The sequence below is a fragment of the Otolemur garnettii genome, unplaced genomic scaffold (genome assembly GCF_000181295.1).
Source record: "Otolemur garnettii isolate 467f Iridium unplaced genomic scaffold, OtoGar3 scaffold00191, whole genome shotgun sequence".
NCBI lineage: Eukaryota > Metazoa > Chordata > Mammalia > Primates > Galagidae > Otolemur > Otolemur garnettii.
This window is the reverse complement of record NW_003852586.1, coordinates 1,057,930-1,058,156: the sequence shown is the minus strand read 5'-3', so window position 1 is coordinate 1,058,156 and position 227 is coordinate 1,057,930. Positions and strand designations below refer to the sequence as shown.

Below are 227 nucleotides of genomic sequence, written 5' to 3'. Positions count from 1 at the left end.
AAAACTGCTTCGGAAAGTATAAAGTCTGATGCAACGACCCCAAAGCCCAGAGTGTGACCCACATACCTTCCACATACTGCTGGCCCATGTACATGCGGTGTACGAACCTTCCACGTACCGCTGGCCCATGTACGTGCGGTGCACGCACCTTCCACGGACCGCTGGCCCGCGAACGTGCGGTGCACGCACCTTCCACGGACCGCTGGCCCGCGTACGTGCGGTGCACG

The 227-nt window shown here is 60.8% G+C and overlaps 1 protein-coding gene across 1 annotated transcript in view; it reads right to left on the bottom strand.

Annotated features, from left to right (window-relative positions):
- GRSF1 (G-rich RNA sequence binding factor 1) overlaps positions 1-227 on the bottom strand; it is a gene marked incomplete at its 5' end in the record, with an annotated part of 17,377 nt that overhangs the window by 12,590 nt on the left and 4,560 nt on the right. The window contains one exon of the mRNA XM_023507600.1: positions 67-126. Within this exon, the coding sequence (XP_023363368.1) occupies positions 67-126 (60 nt within the window). The remainder of the gene's footprint in view (positions 1-66; positions 127-227) is intronic.